Genomic DNA, 13,240 nt, shown 5'->3' on the forward strand with positions numbered 1-13,240 from the left:
GTTAGCATCTAACCTAACCTAACCTAATCTAAGTGCATAGATGGCTAATTTACAAGTGGCAGTGTAATAAATAAGGGTATGAGGTTATACAGAAGGTCATGTTGTATAAAGTACTAGAAAGCAATATTCAAAAGTCTTAAAGTATCTGATATTTACTGTACTTAAGTATCAAACGTCATTTTTTGATATTTAATGTACTTAAGTATTTGAAGTAAAAGTAAAAAGTAAAATTTCAGTGATTTTCGGTAGACATAAGAGCAGGGGCGGTTCTAGGGTTTCATCTTTAGGGGGTTTTAGCCCTCAGTGAGAATTTAAAACAAGAAGAGTTTTTATTAGTTTTATATTATATATTATTTGACTACATAGTAAGCCAAAAGTTATGGTATTATTACATGGAAAAGGTGGACACCAACATTTTATACATGAAGTAATGATGCCAGTCTTGAATCAAATCAGTTCATGTGTGTGTGCATTCTCTACAAACAGTGTGTCCAATGAATGCAGTCATTAATAAAAAAAAATATTCACAAGACAAAGACCGAATCAATAAATGTTATTTTTAATTAGTATTGAATGGATTGTTGGCATTAATATTTTTATGCAAGGATGCAAGGATGTATGATTGGTTCAAAATAGTGCAAAACACAGAAGAAAAAGTGACAGTACAGTGGTGATTGTTAACACCATATCAGCTGTTCAGTGCAGAAACAGCCACAGGAAAGAAGCTATTTTTCAGTCTGTTTGTTCTGGCTCTGAGACAACGGTAGTGTCTGCCCGATGGGAGAAGTGTAAACAGTCCGTGGTTGGGGTGAGAGGGATCTTTGATGATGCCCCTCACCCTTTGCAAACAGCGTTTTTTGGAAATGCCCTCCAAGGTGGGTAGTTTAATACCAATGATTTGTTGGGCGGTTTTCACCACCCTTTGAAGGGCTTTACGGTCTGAAGCTGTGCAGCTGCTATACCACACTGAGATGCAGTTTGTGAGGATACTCTCAATGTTCTCCAGTATCCTGTAGCACAGACGAGACTTTTTAAGTCTCCTCAGAAAATATAGGCACTGTTGTGCCTTTTAGATCAGGATGGAGGAGTTCAGAGACCAGGTGAGGTCCTCAGAGATCTGTATTCCAAGGAACTTGAAGCTAGGTACACGCTCAACAGCAGTTCCGTTGATGTGAATTGGAGGATGAGTGTGAATGCCAGCACGTCTGAAATCCACAATGACCTCCTTGGTCTTTTTGGTGTTAAGTTCCAGGTTATTGTCCTCACAACATGCTACTAGGGGCTGAATCTCCTCCCTGTAAGCTGTCTCGTCCTTACCTTAATCAGGCCTCAAACTGTGGTGTCGTCTGCAAACTTTATAATGCTGTTTGAGGTATGGATAGGTATGTAGTCATGGGTGAAAAGGGAGTATAGTGGTGGAGACAATACACATCCCTGGGGGACCCCAGTGCTGATGGTGAGACTGGAGAAGGTGACAGTGTTCAGACGAACAGACTGTGATCTGTTCGTAAGGAAGTCCAGAGTCCAATTGCAGAGTTGTGTGCTGATGCCAAGTTGTTCCAGCTTCAGGGTTAGCTTGGAAGGGCTAACTGTATTAAAAGCTGAGCTGAAATCAACAAACAGCATCCTGGCATAGGTGTCAGGTTTATCCAAGTGAGTCAGAGCAAAATGAAGTACGGTGGAAATGGCTTCCTCAGTTGATCTATTTGGGCGATATGCAAATTGGTAAGGGTCCAGGCTGGGTGGCAGACAGGCTTTAAAGTGGGTGAGGACCAGTCTTTCAAAGCACTTAGCAATGACAGGTGTGAGTGCGACGGGACGAAAGTCAGCCATTTCTGTTGCAGTGGAGTGCTTTGGCACCGGCACGATGGTAGCAGACTTGAAGCAGGTGGGGACAATTGCCTGGGCCAAGGACAGATTAAAGATGTGTGTGAAGACCTCGGCCAGTTGCTATGCACATGCTCTGAGTACACAACCAGGGATGCCATCAGGGCCAGCTGCTTTCCTTGCATTCACCCTTCCCAGGGTGGTTCCATGTTCCCATTTTCAAAGCGAGCGTAGAAGAGGTTAAGCTCGTTGGGGAATGAAGCAGAACTGTTTGCAGGTGTTGTGTTGGGTGGTTTGCGGTCAGTGATAGCCTGTATTCCTTGCCACATACGTCGGGGGTCAGCAGAGTTGAAGTGCTCCTCAATCTGCTGTTTGTAAGCATGTTTGGCTTTGCAGATTCCCCTCCTCAGATCGGCTCTGGCGACGCTGTATGCCCCCCGGTCTCCAGACCTGAAGGCGGTATTGCGTGCTTTGAGCAGGAGACGGAACTCCTGGTTCATCCATGGCTTCAGATTGGGAACACTTTGATGTTTTTTAGTCTAGTCACCCGATCCACACAGCTATTGATGTGATCAAGGACAGCATTGGTGTAGGTGTTGATGTTGGTGATGGAATCAGTCATGGCCTGTCAAGCGAATTCACTCCAGTCTGTGTGCGAGAACTGCTGCTGGAGAGAAGCGTCAGCCCCATCCTGCCAAACTTTAACAGTCCTGATAGTGGGTTAGTACTTGGGCAGTAGGAACAATGAGAGATGGTCTGATTGTCTGAGGTGGGGAAGGGCTGTGACTCTGTAAGCATCGGCCATACTTGTATATACATGATCCAGAGTTTTTTGTCCCCTGGTGAAACAGGACACATTCTGTTGGAATTTTGGCAGAAAAGATCTCAAATTGCAGTGATTAAAATCCCCAGCAACAATAACAGCTCCATCAGGATGCACTATCTGCAGTTTGTTGATAGCAGAACTTAGTTCTTTCATGGCTATGCTAGGCTTAGCATCCGGGGGGACATACACTGCTATCACAACAACACATGAACTCACATGGTAAATAAAAGGTCTACACTTAATGATCAGGTATTCAAGATCAGCAGAGCAGTGAGAAGAATCAGTGAAAGAGACAGTGCACCATGTTTTGTTTACATAAATGCATAAGCCACCTCCTCTGTTCTTACCAGTGCATGCTGCATCTCTATCCGCCCTGAAAATCGTGCGCCCCTCGAGCTCTAGTACGCTGTTTGGGATGCCGGGGTTAAGCCAAGTTTCCGAGAAGATCTTGATATTGCAGTCCGTAATCAGTCTCTGTGTGAGGGTCCAGATCCTGAGCTCATCCAGTTTGTTTGTCAGGGCTAGAGGGTTAGGGTTTCTAACATTGGCTAGAAAAATACTTGGAAGCGCTGGTCGATGTGGGTTTAGCTTTAACTTAGCCCGAAGACACGTCCGGTCGGGATAAAGGGCTCGGTGTGATTCCTTGCAAGCTCCGGTGGTATCTGATGTGCACTAATATGCATTTTTATTAGGAACACCTGAAATATCTACTCAGCCAATCATGTGCTAGTAGCTCAATGCAAAAGTCTCTCATGTACAGGTCAAGAGCTTCAGTTAATGTCCACATCATAATGAAGGAAAAAATGTGGAAAAGTTGAGATCTCTCTCTCATCATTTCTTTCTTGTTGGTACCAAATGTGCTGGTTTAATTATTTCAGACTTGTTGAACTTGTTGATCTGAGATTTTCATACAGCAAATTATCTGGGGTTTACACAGAATAATGCAAAAATACAAAAATAAAGGTAGGAAGGAAGGTCAGCAGGCACCATGTTGATGAGAAAGAGCTCAAGAATATGTGTTTATCATGGACACAGACTCACTGACTCATGGGTAGTTAAAGACTGGAAAAGTTCAGATTTTTGGATGAGCCAGTGTACTGTACATTACATTTACATCTTTTGGCAGATGCCCTTATATCCAGAGCGACTTACATTATCTAATTTTTATACAGCTGAGCAATTGAGGGTTAAGGGCCTTGCTCAGGGGCCCAACAGTGGCAGCTTGGTGGACCTGGGATCGAACTCACAACCTTCCGATTGGTATCCCAACACCTAAGAACTAGGTGCTTAATTTATATATTTCTTTTATTTTTTTAGCACCATTTTTCTCTAAACTCTAGAGATGTTTGTGTGAAAATTCCAGATGAGCACTTTTATGAAATATTCACCACCATGGCATAGCTGATGTCACAGAGTTCACAACTTCTCCAGATTCTACTGTTTGATGTGAACATTAACTGAAGTCTTGATCTACGATCTTGCTCTGCAGAACCATGACTAATTAATGGCTAATTAAATAACTGCATAAATGTGTAAGGGTTTCTAATAAAGTGAACAGTGTACATGGATGTGACCACAGTAAAATCTGGGATTTTTTTTTCTCCATTTAAAATCAGAAAGAAAACCTAAAAGGTTTGAGATTAATATCTTGATTAGTTCACTATTTGTATGTCCCTATATGTAAACTTGTAAGCAAATGAGTTATATTGACATTTACTGTACAGATTTTGGCATATGTTCTTACCCAGATTGTTTTTCCGTTAAAGGGCCTTTGTTCAAGAGCCCTCCTCATTGACCAAACCAAACTCTGGAATTCATGTAAATATTTCAAAGATTCTACTTTTCACTGAAGTTGTTGTCAATAATAGATTACAACCCACACTTATAAATTTGAGCTCTCTCATCATCATTGTGTTTCATAATGTCGACGGTTCACAATTGGGATGTTTTGAGTTTTTTTTTGCATCATTCTGTGTAAACACTAGAGCCAATTTAGTACCTACAACCATACCATACTCATTTGCCCTTCTGTCAGGTGCACATTATGTACATAGTGCATAATAATGCTTCGTTACCTCCCCTGTGCATAAGTGAAACCACTGCTAATGTTATCTGGGTATTGAACCAGACAACCATAGTTTACACCCACTCTGTGATTCATTGATCCAACATCATTAACTGTTTTTTTTTCCCCCGGTCAGGGTTGTGCAGAATTTGGGGATAATTCCAGGAATACTGGGCACGAGAGAGAGCACCAGAGAACCTTACACATATACTCACTCACTCTCTCACACCTAGAGGTAGCTTGGAGTAGCCAAACCACCTACTGGTATGTTTTAGGAAATGAGAAGTATCAGGGAACCCAGAGGAATGACGCAGAGACATGGGTAAAACATGAGACACTCCATAGACAGTAACCGAGCTCAGGATAAACAGGGGAACCATCAAGATGTGGGAGGGCAACACCACCCTTTTTTGACATATTGCACCTACAAAGAAACAGCTTCAGTTTCTAACCGCACATCTGCAATGATGTATTAATGAAAGTACACAAACAAAAAGATGTGTTTTAACAAAAGACCATTAAAAATGCACTTTTTCAATGTCATTGCTGTAATGGGAATGGCCTACCATCCAAATCCTCTCGCCATTGGTGATCCAATTCTTTTCAGTGATGCAGGAAGGAGAGAAGGAGTAACTATACACGCTCACAAGCTACATTAACTTAATACATAATTAAGTGCATTTACATGGTGCAAAATAGTCCAGTCAATTGTTATGGATACGATGTTAGATTAGAAAATATACCACCTTGACGAGATGGGTCAATCGAGGGCAGCATGGAGGTCAGAACACTAAGCTTCAATCCTGAGCTCATGACACCAAGGTACAATCCTGAGCTTGGGTTTCTGCTTATGCAGTTTTTGAATGATTTCATACTGTAGTGCCCACTGGTGTTTTCTTCTGGTGTATTTATTCTCACCTCACAAAACATGGCAGTAAGTGTGAATGTTTTGTGAATGAGTGTGAATTTATGAGTGTATGGTTTCCTGCAATGGTCTTTCAGTCTATCTGGGCCGTGTTTCCCTGCGACTCTGAAGACTTCCTGAATATGAATGGACGAATAAAAAGGTAAAAGGACAATGTGAGAAATCAGACTAAAACAATCCTATTTCCAGTGTAACCAATAAAAACTAGTTTCATTTCAAATACTCATCATAAAGCATAGAGATAAAGCTTCCAATACATTTCTTATCCCTCTTCACCTTTTGGCCATTTTCCACTCTCCTCATTACTACCAAGACATTATGACCTTATGAGCTCTTCTAAGGTTTAAAATGCTTTATATAATAACTTTTATAATTACTGGGATTTTCTCTTTAATTCTAAAGGGAAACGGCCACATTTCTGACGATTTTCTTAGAATATTGTCACTAGGAAAAACTCTTTGCAGTAAGATTTATCATGAATACGGGCTCAGATCCCACATCCTGGGAGTTTATGGGGTTAAAATGGACCTGTTCCTGTTCACAAAGATCAATCTGTAGTCTGTATATTTTATCAACAGAGCAATAAAGCTTGTGCACTTTGCTCAATAGACATGACAGTAAACTCCATATCAATACCGTCTGAAGGTCTTTCCATTTCTTATTGCCAACACTAGAGGACTGAAGATCTTTACAGAGGCTGCGTGCAAAAATAAATAAATAAATAAATGAAGAAAAAAGCACGAGAGTCTGATACAGTACATCAGCGTTTTATTCCATGCAGTTGTTTGCTTTTGATTTTATTCCTTCCTGATCCCACTGCACTGTACACAGGCTAATACAGGAAACCGTCAGGGTTGGTTGATCAGAACGCCATTCAAGCAAAGGGAAAGGGGAGGTGGGACATGAGTAAGAAACATACTGAAGGAGAAGAAAAATAGCTCAGAGTTTTAACACGTTCTGCACAAAAATAGTTTATAACAAAATAACTGTTTATGCACTGTTTGAAAACGGAATGAGAAAGAACGTGGGAAGGAATAAAGACGGATGCACCGACAAACAGAGAAAAGCGGAGAAATACAGAGCGATACAGCGAGATGTTTGTCGAGTTTGCAGAGAAAATTTTGACTTAATAGTACAGTTTCAACCTGATTTAAATACTGAGAGCATCCAGCCTTTATCCATCAGATCATGAAATACAGACAGCACGACAAATAACACGCTAAAGAGAACTCGGTTTTTTGTTAGCTTTCCCAAACCTCTGCTTGCATGTGATATAAGAGAACCTTTGTGTTAAACTGTTAAACTATTAAACTGTTCCCCAGTAACTCGAATTACATGTGCTAATTAAATAGGACCCATCCCGGGACTCCGTGCACCTCTGTGTAAACTTCATTCTATAATCTAACAAATACCACTGGATAATAAAGATTAAATGTCTTAACAAGAAGCTTTTCCTCGTTCTAAGGTACAGTAAGAACTAAGTGCTAATGATTTCATGATCTCTCTGTGAGAAGGATTTTATTACTTGTATAACCAGATTCCAAAAAATACTGAAACATGATTTCAGGGTCTTCAAAAGATGTTCTTTCAGAAAAAGACTGAACGCTCTCTTCCCAGAAATACTTCACAAATGAATAATTATACAAGACAAAAAATAGTTAAGATTAGGAAAACTAACATGATTCTAAGCTAGTAGTCCAAAATAAATTAATCCAAAGACCGTGTAGGCCAGCTACAAAAAGAAAAGGTAGGGAAATTAAATTAACACAACAAATAATCCCAGCTATACAGAAAACATTATAGTGCTGCAGATGGAAAGACATTATTGTATTTTACTCTCAATACCTGTCTGATTTCTGTGGAATAAAATCACAGAAGTTTCTTAAAAGACGTAAACAAGGAAAAATGAGGTTGGTGCGTGTCCAGAAGTTGTCCTAGATCACTGGTTAAAAGACAAAGACTAACAAGCCTTCTCATTCAGACAGAAAGCATCCCCCCCCTCCCCACACACACACACCCAATCTGAATCGTGCTGGTCGATGGAATACACTAGAAATAAGATTTGTGTCAAACAGGCTTAAGTAAACAGGCTTGGGTGATGAAATTCTTTCTTTGTTCATTTGCTGCGAATGCATTTGGGTGCAAGACTTCGACATACAAGCGAACCCTGTCAAATCGATAAAATAAAATAAAAAAATAAAATAAAATAAAATAGAAGCCGTCTCTCTCTCGTATGTGTCTAAACCTGACCGTTTTTTAAATTGAACTGGCCGTCTTGTCTAAACTACTACACAAGCATACACACTCACACCAAAACACACACAAGGGTAATGAATACAGTGTATTATCAATGATAAAAGATGCAGCATCCCTCGTTTTTGTGAACGTAAAATACAGATTACATCAGTAGGATTAACCGCTTTAATCCCGATAAAACCTACTCCTAGCATTGAGACGAATAGAAAAGGAATGTTGCTTGGGTTTCTAACACAGCAACACAACACACAGATCTGTCTCCCTCTAGTGGAGTACCACTGCTAGTATGCTGAAGAAAAGAGCTGCACTGTGCGTCAAACTTAACCTGAGCATCAAATCATCAAAACGCAGGTGGTGATTTAGAGCAACACAAAAAGTCTCAAAAAATAGACGCTTATTATTATTTTTTTTAAATGTGACTTTTCCTAGAACTACCTGCCGTCACTACAACCTGCCAGTGCGTCTGTCCAGCCAGCTAGACAGTCCTCCTGAGCTAGATTCTCTTAAGCCTGAGCAGAACCTGCGTTATTGCTGAACCTTTAGAGCGTGTCCAAAAGGTGCGTGCCTCACACTAGACATTCAGTCTCACTTCAAGTACAAACAAAAACGGAACAAATTACGGCAAGTCCTGAGGGATTTAAGGGGTTGCTGCATCTTCAAATCAACTAAATCGTTAAATATACAAACAACCTCGAATGGAAAAAACTGATACGAGATTAAAGAACTGAAGTACAGGGAAACTTCAGGAGAAACTTGGGTCTCGACATGGAGCCACACATGGAAAGGAATGTGCTCTCGTCATCTTCCAGTCTTATAATCCTTCACAAGTTCTGGCCTGAGGTGAGAGGGAAAAGCTGGACTGCTTTCCGCCAGCTTCAACACTGATTCCAGGGATTTCTGACACAGATTCTTTTGTGCGTCATTTTGAAAAGGTGTGTCTGACAAGCGCAGCAGCAAAGTCTGATTGGTTCTCCAACTGGCATGCTGAGACTCCACATGGGTCTGTGGTGTTAGAGATGAGAGATGGAAAAGAAAAAAAAAAAAAAAAAAAGAATAAATAAATAAAAAGACCCAGAGAGGACCGACAGGTGCTGTTCATGCTGGTGCTCAAACCAAAGTGACCCTGACATCCGAGGGCATTGTTTATTAGAAACTCAAGCTTTACCAGGTAGCTAGCGTGTCTCAGCTTCTTAGCCAAAAAGGGCAGATCTGGCTGCTTGCGTTGATGTTAAAGGGTCCCGTGTTTAATCAGAGTGATCTTTATTCAAAAGTGGTCTTTACTATACTCTCCACCACCAAAAATCTATCCCACTCACACACACAATCCTTGATCGCCATGTTTCTGGTTGCAAGTTTGCACCTTTTGTTCCATTCCAACCCGATACGCTCGTTCGTTCTTGTCATTTTGTTCTAGGCTAGGATTTAAAAGATGTCCTGATTTCTATTATTTTTGTTTTCGCCTTGAATGCAGAAAAATAAATTATGAATGTTACACCAGCTACATTGTCAGTCCAGAGTTGCCTGAGCTTACTCGGATGGGTGGGGCTTGAGATAGAGGGCGGGGGACTGGATGAGCAAAGGGACGTGGTCTTTTACAACAGGCCCCAACAGGCCCACATTGCTGTGGCTCTCCTCCTAGATGGTGGGACCTGAGGGAGGAGCTCACCAGGAAGAAGGAGCACACGGATGCTTGTTCCTGATGGTGGCGTCGGAGCACTCGGCCTCTGAAGAGTCGCAGTCAGAATCGCCAAAGTGCAGCGGATTCTGAGGGAAAGACAGAGAGAGAGACAGAGAGAGAGAGAGAGAGAGATTTAATTATGTGAAAACACAAACACCTCTGAACGCATATAGTTACACACAGCATGTTATAATGTAGCATCTGCTGCAGGGTCTTAATGATAAAGACATTAACAGGGTTACTACACTTAATATTCCAGGATATTTTCCCATGACTGATTCTAAGCAACAGCTGTCATGTTCATGAGTTGCATAAATACTAGTCTACAATGCAATTAATAACATGATCTCCCATCGAGCTGGGAATGTAGGACATCCACTTGGGCCAAACAAGGCTTCAGGTAGCAAAAACAAAAATCTACAATCCATGGAGGAGAGCTTGCCAAAATGTGGTGATTATGCAAATTAAGCAGTGTCTAATTAATCAATGATCAAAATTTGCATTTTATACTAAAGCGCTATTGAATTCTCGATACGGTCTTGATCAATTCTACCTAAAGTTAGTTTGGACAGTAGTTCCCACTACACAAATAACAGATGCATCAATCTCCTTGTGCTAATCGGTTATTGCTTTTATAGTACTGAATTAGACAGGGACTTGTAGAGGACGCTACACAAATAAGGGAAAAAAACAAAACATAACATGGTGAAATTTATCTTGGATGGAGTCTCCAGTGTCTTTATGTTTTCCAACACAGGAAAGGCTTCAGGAAAAAGTGATTTGTAGATATTTCTCATTCGTCATAAGACGGAGACAAAAGGGATTCCGCTAAGTCGAGGTCAGGGACGAGTTTCTATCTGCTCTAGCATGAGTGATTACAGAAAGTAACATGACTAGCAGGTTTTAAGCATAAATTTGTAGGTAGAACTGAATAGAAAAGTTTGATGTGTTTATTTTAAATAAATAACAAATTGTAAATGATGTGGTATAAACATCATTAAAGGTAGCCTGCTTAGGCTGTTAGGCTGCAGGACGATTATTTTCCTATAACAACATGCCTCATCATGTAGTAGTCTACTTAAACAATGACTTTGGTAACATTACACGCTGCAATGTTCTATTTTTATTCCCCTCTCTAGATAGGTCATTCAGAACACCCGATCATTATCTCAGAAGCAATTTTCTCATTTTGCATGACACATCAGAACCCTGTATTAAGCTGAAACAGTGGCACGGAGGTGCTAACCTCATAACTATGCTCATCGGCACACAGCTTGCCCAGGGAGATCTGAGTCTTGACCCGGCGCACAGCACATTCTTTATCCGAGAGGCCGTCAGACTGCATGGAGATGTCGATGGGGATCTCTGGTGTGTGTGAAAGCAGCTCGTCCAGATGCTCCTCCTGACTGGCGCTCAGTGCCTCTAGAGGTCCGCTGTGCGAGTGCTCGCTTGTGTTTCCCTCCTCCCCATCCGACACGGACAGATTCTCCGAGCTGAATGTCGAGTATGACTGAAAGCTGCTCATGCACCGGTGAGGCCTGTACACATCACAAAATGAGTGTTACGAGATTAAATCATTTATAATAGCACGATAAATCACAATCAGACATCTGCATTTTAACATGTGTTTGTTATTTATTTGTACATATATATATACATATATATATACACACATACATTATATATATATATATATATATATGATGATATATATATGTAGAGTATGGGTTTGATCGACGAGATTTTAAATGAGCGTTCCACATGCAGCCTGGAGGAAAAGTCAGAGCTCATAAAGAGCATACTGATCGTCAATTATTAATAAGTGCGGAGCAACACATCACCTCTGTCTCCGTGGAAACTCTACTTCACTGTCAACCTCTCCCTCCTCTTCCTCAGATGAGTCATCCCCAGCCTGACAAGAAAGCAGACTGTTAGCTCACTATCTCTCTCTCTCTCATACACACACACACCGAGACACAGACACACACACAACCCGAAAACCCCAATTAGCCTTTACCGTAACCTCACACACAGGGAAGAACCAGGAATACAGTCATGACTGCATTTAAATACACCATACAACTCAGCTAGCATAAGGGAGTAAAACCCTGAATACGTTTACATAAAACGGTTTCGAAACACAATGCCCTTTTCAGCAGCGCAAACACAAGCCTGATAAATCTACAGTTTGGCTGATAAGTTCAGGATTCGTTTTAAGGTTCCCTAAACTACATTTCTTTCTTTAGAAGTAACATCAATGTGGGACTATTTTGAACATCCAGCCAACACACTATAGGGGGCTAGGAGGTGTTAAACGCTCCCAGAACCTGAAGTGTGATACGCGTGTGCGCGCAAACTATACTGCTGTAAGGTTTACTGCATGAATGGTGCATTCTAGGACACTGAGATTTTATGTTTAATAAGATTTTATGTTTTAGTTTTAAGTATACAATTATTTTGTTCCTGGTGTGAAATCAGTAAAGCCTTAATTTACCCAAAAATCTAATATGTTGTCTCACCTTGCTGAGGGTTCTGAGGGGGCGTGGGAGGCTGTTCTGTTGAGAGTCGCCTTGCTTGGGCTGCTGCTGTCCCTCCATACCTCCTCCATCTTGGCCCTCACGTGTATTGACCAGAGAGGAATCAGGCAACATGTCCTGGCACCTCAAACACCCGGGAAGTGGGTGACCCTGGCAGCAAGGGCAGAGAGCAGCTGGCCCAGTAGCTGCATGCTGCCGTGCATCGGCTTCTAAAGTGTTGTTGATGAGGTCGGGGCTGGAGCGCTGAAGGTGCTCGGTGTGAGGGCTGCGTAGTGCTGCGGCAGGGCCAAAGTAGCGCAGCTCGCTGGCACATGTAGCTGTTGCGTTGTCTCGCATCTGCAGAGGGAGCAGGGGGCTCTCAGGTGGTAGCTGATGAGGATGGTGATGGTGAAGATGATGATGATTATTATGATGGTACTGCTGAGGCTGCAGTGGCTGCTGTTCCTCAGTCATGTTGACATTAGGTTTCAGGACCCCGGGAAACTCGTTGTGGCTGCCCTTGCTGTTGGTGCGGCGGTGGCGTGGTTTGCTGCGGTAGCGAGCTTTCCCAGGAGGAGTGGAAACCCTTGGGCTGCCTGAGAGAGGAGAGGACACTGGGAAAGCCTCCACACTGGAGATTCCATCAGACCGCAACAGATCAGGCCTGCAAACGAGGCAATTCATGGTCAAGTATTGATACACTAAAATCCAAGATGATAAATATACATGCCGTCAGAACCATTCAGTAAAAGCAAGACAAAATTTAAAGATGCGGTCTGCAAATATAAAAATGTAAACATTTGTAACACTGATTTTTTTCCTAGTGTCTTTATTTTAAGCGACTCACAAGGTCCACACAGTAAAGAAGGCATGTCATATTTTTTTTGTCTTAATTGCAGCTCACTTCAGAGACAGCAGACGGCACTAAAACAGCACAATTACTTTGCCTGACGACCATGTTTAAAGCGGTGCAAGTAATATGATGTACAGTGGTTACCTCTTGGGAGTCTGTGTGCCAGGTTTGTGGTTCACGCTGCCTTTCTTTCTGATGAGCTTCTCGACAGCGTTGGGTCGGACGATGGGTCGCACTATGTGGCGTTTGTACTGGCCGGGGTATTTTTTCTCTACAGCTTGTTCCCTTCTGCTC

At 41.8% G+C, this 13,240-nt stretch overlaps 1 protein-coding gene across 6 annotated transcripts in view; it reads right to left on the minus strand.

Annotated features, from left to right (window-relative positions):
- Positions 1–6,394: 6,394 nt before the first annotated feature.
- si:ch211-45c16.2 (mitogen-activated protein kinase kinase kinase 13) overlaps positions 6,395–13,240 on the minus strand; it is a 42,230-nt gene continuing 35,384 nt past the window's right edge. For 5 of the 6 annotated variants that reach the window (XM_027150912.2, XM_027150910.2, XM_027150909.2 and 2 more), the window contains 5 exons: positions 13,091–13,237; positions 12,097–12,757; positions 11,419–11,489; positions 10,824–11,115; positions 6,395–9,663 (listed from right to left, as the gene is read on the minus strand). In XM_027150912.2, coding sequence (XP_027006713.1) covers positions 9,562–9,663; positions 10,824–11,115; positions 11,419–11,489; positions 12,097–12,757; positions 13,091–13,237 — 1,273 coding nt within the window. In that variant the 3' untranslated portion in view covers positions 6,395–9,561. The remainder of the gene's footprint in view (positions 9,664–10,823; positions 11,116–11,418; positions 11,490–12,096; positions 12,758–13,090; positions 13,238–13,240) is intronic. The other variant, XM_027150913.2, reaches the window with a different exon arrangement.

The sequence above is a fragment of the Tachysurus fulvidraco genome, chromosome 6 (genome assembly GCF_022655615.1).
Source record: "Tachysurus fulvidraco isolate hzauxx_2018 chromosome 6, HZAU_PFXX_2.0, whole genome shotgun sequence".
In the NCBI taxonomy this organism is placed as follows: Eukaryota; Metazoa; Chordata; class Actinopteri; order Siluriformes; family Bagridae; genus Tachysurus; species Tachysurus fulvidraco.